Raw genomic sequence first — 1,153 nt, 5'->3', positions numbered from 1 at the left:
GTCTTAGAGCAGTCGCCTCTGGCAGGGAGCCACCATGGACAAAGGTTCTGGTTCTGGTACYTCTGTCCAGAGGTTGCTGGGCTGAAGACAGTCATCTCAGCCTCTGGTGGTCTCTGTAGACCTAGAGACTGGGGACCAGCAAGCAGCTTTGTGACTGTTGGACATGGCAGCTTCTCTCAGGAGAGCTGAACTATGCTTTCTGTGGAGAGAAGGTGTGGAAGAACTGGTRGAACTGGTTTCTTCAGTTTGAAGGAAACCAACTAAAACTCGTGTCTCTTCCAGTCCAGTGGAGCAGTTCTCATGACGATGGGTAGAAGTAAAGGTTCTCTGTTAGTTAAATGTTCCTCCAMTAGATCAGAAGTTAAATTCAGAATCTGGAGTGACTTTGACAGGAAACAGTTTTTGTTCGGACCTGTCAGAGTCACTGTGGGAAGTCAAATAAATCCTCCAGTTTCCACTGCAGCGACTCAAATGTGGGTCGGTCCTGTTCTTCTTTCTTCCAACACTCCATCATGATGCTGTACATGGCTGGGGGGCAGTTGGGGGGACACGGCAGCCTGTTGCCCTTCATGACCCACTGGACCGCCTGCAGGTTGGTCATATCTGGAGGAGTCACAGAGGACATGAGTCCTGGTCTAACAGGAGACAGGTCAACCACAGTGAAGGGTCCTGGTCTCACCTGGATAAGGCACCTGACCAAACGTCATCATCTCGTACAGCAGAACTCCAAAGGACCAGACATCAGATTTGATGGTGAACTTGTTGCTGGTAACGGTCTCTGGAGCGGTCCACTTCACAGGAAACTTACCTCCTTGTCTGGCCACGTACACGTTTTCATCTTCTCTCTGGAAACAAAGGAAAAAACACCCGAAAGGTTTTTAACTGTCTCAGTGCTGCTGTCATGTTTAGGTTGAACAGTTTGGCACTGTCCCCCACCCACCCCTCACACTGTGACGGCTGGATAACCAGTGAGCCCTTAAAAGAAGAGGCGGAAATAGATTTATTGTTGTGATTATTTCTGTCAATAACGTGTTTTCTTTGTCCCTCTTCCAAAAGAAAATACAGTTGGACCAGTCCTGGACCAGTTCTTCTGTGTTTGTCTGTGTCTCTTTCCTGTCCTCCAACCAGCCGGTCGAGGCAGATGGTCTCCAGT

At 49.0% G+C, this 1,153-nt stretch overlaps 1 protein-coding gene across 1 annotated transcript in view; it reads right to left on the bottom strand.

The window, feature by feature from the left end:
- LOC106529786 (tyrosine-protein kinase SRK2) overlaps positions 1-1,153 on the bottom strand; it is a 20,141-nt gene continuing 18,988 nt past the window's right edge. Inside the window, exons 7-8 of the mRNA XM_014025290.1 lie at positions 680-845; positions 1-603 (exon numbers count right to left, since the gene is read on the bottom strand). Coding sequence (XP_013880744.1) covers positions 422-603; positions 680-845 — 348 coding nt within the window. The 3' untranslated portion in view covers positions 1-421. The remainder of the gene's footprint in view (positions 604-679; positions 846-1,153) is intronic.

Source organism: Austrofundulus limnaeus, unplaced genomic scaffold, assembly GCF_001266775.1.
Source record: "Austrofundulus limnaeus strain Quisiro unplaced genomic scaffold, Austrofundulus_limnaeus-1.0 Scaffold465, whole genome shotgun sequence".
In the NCBI taxonomy this organism is placed as follows: domain Eukaryota; kingdom Metazoa; phylum Chordata; class Actinopteri; order Cyprinodontiformes; family Rivulidae; genus Austrofundulus; species Austrofundulus limnaeus.
Note: the sequence above shows the minus strand (reverse complement) of the source record. Positions and strands in the feature narration are given on the sequence as shown.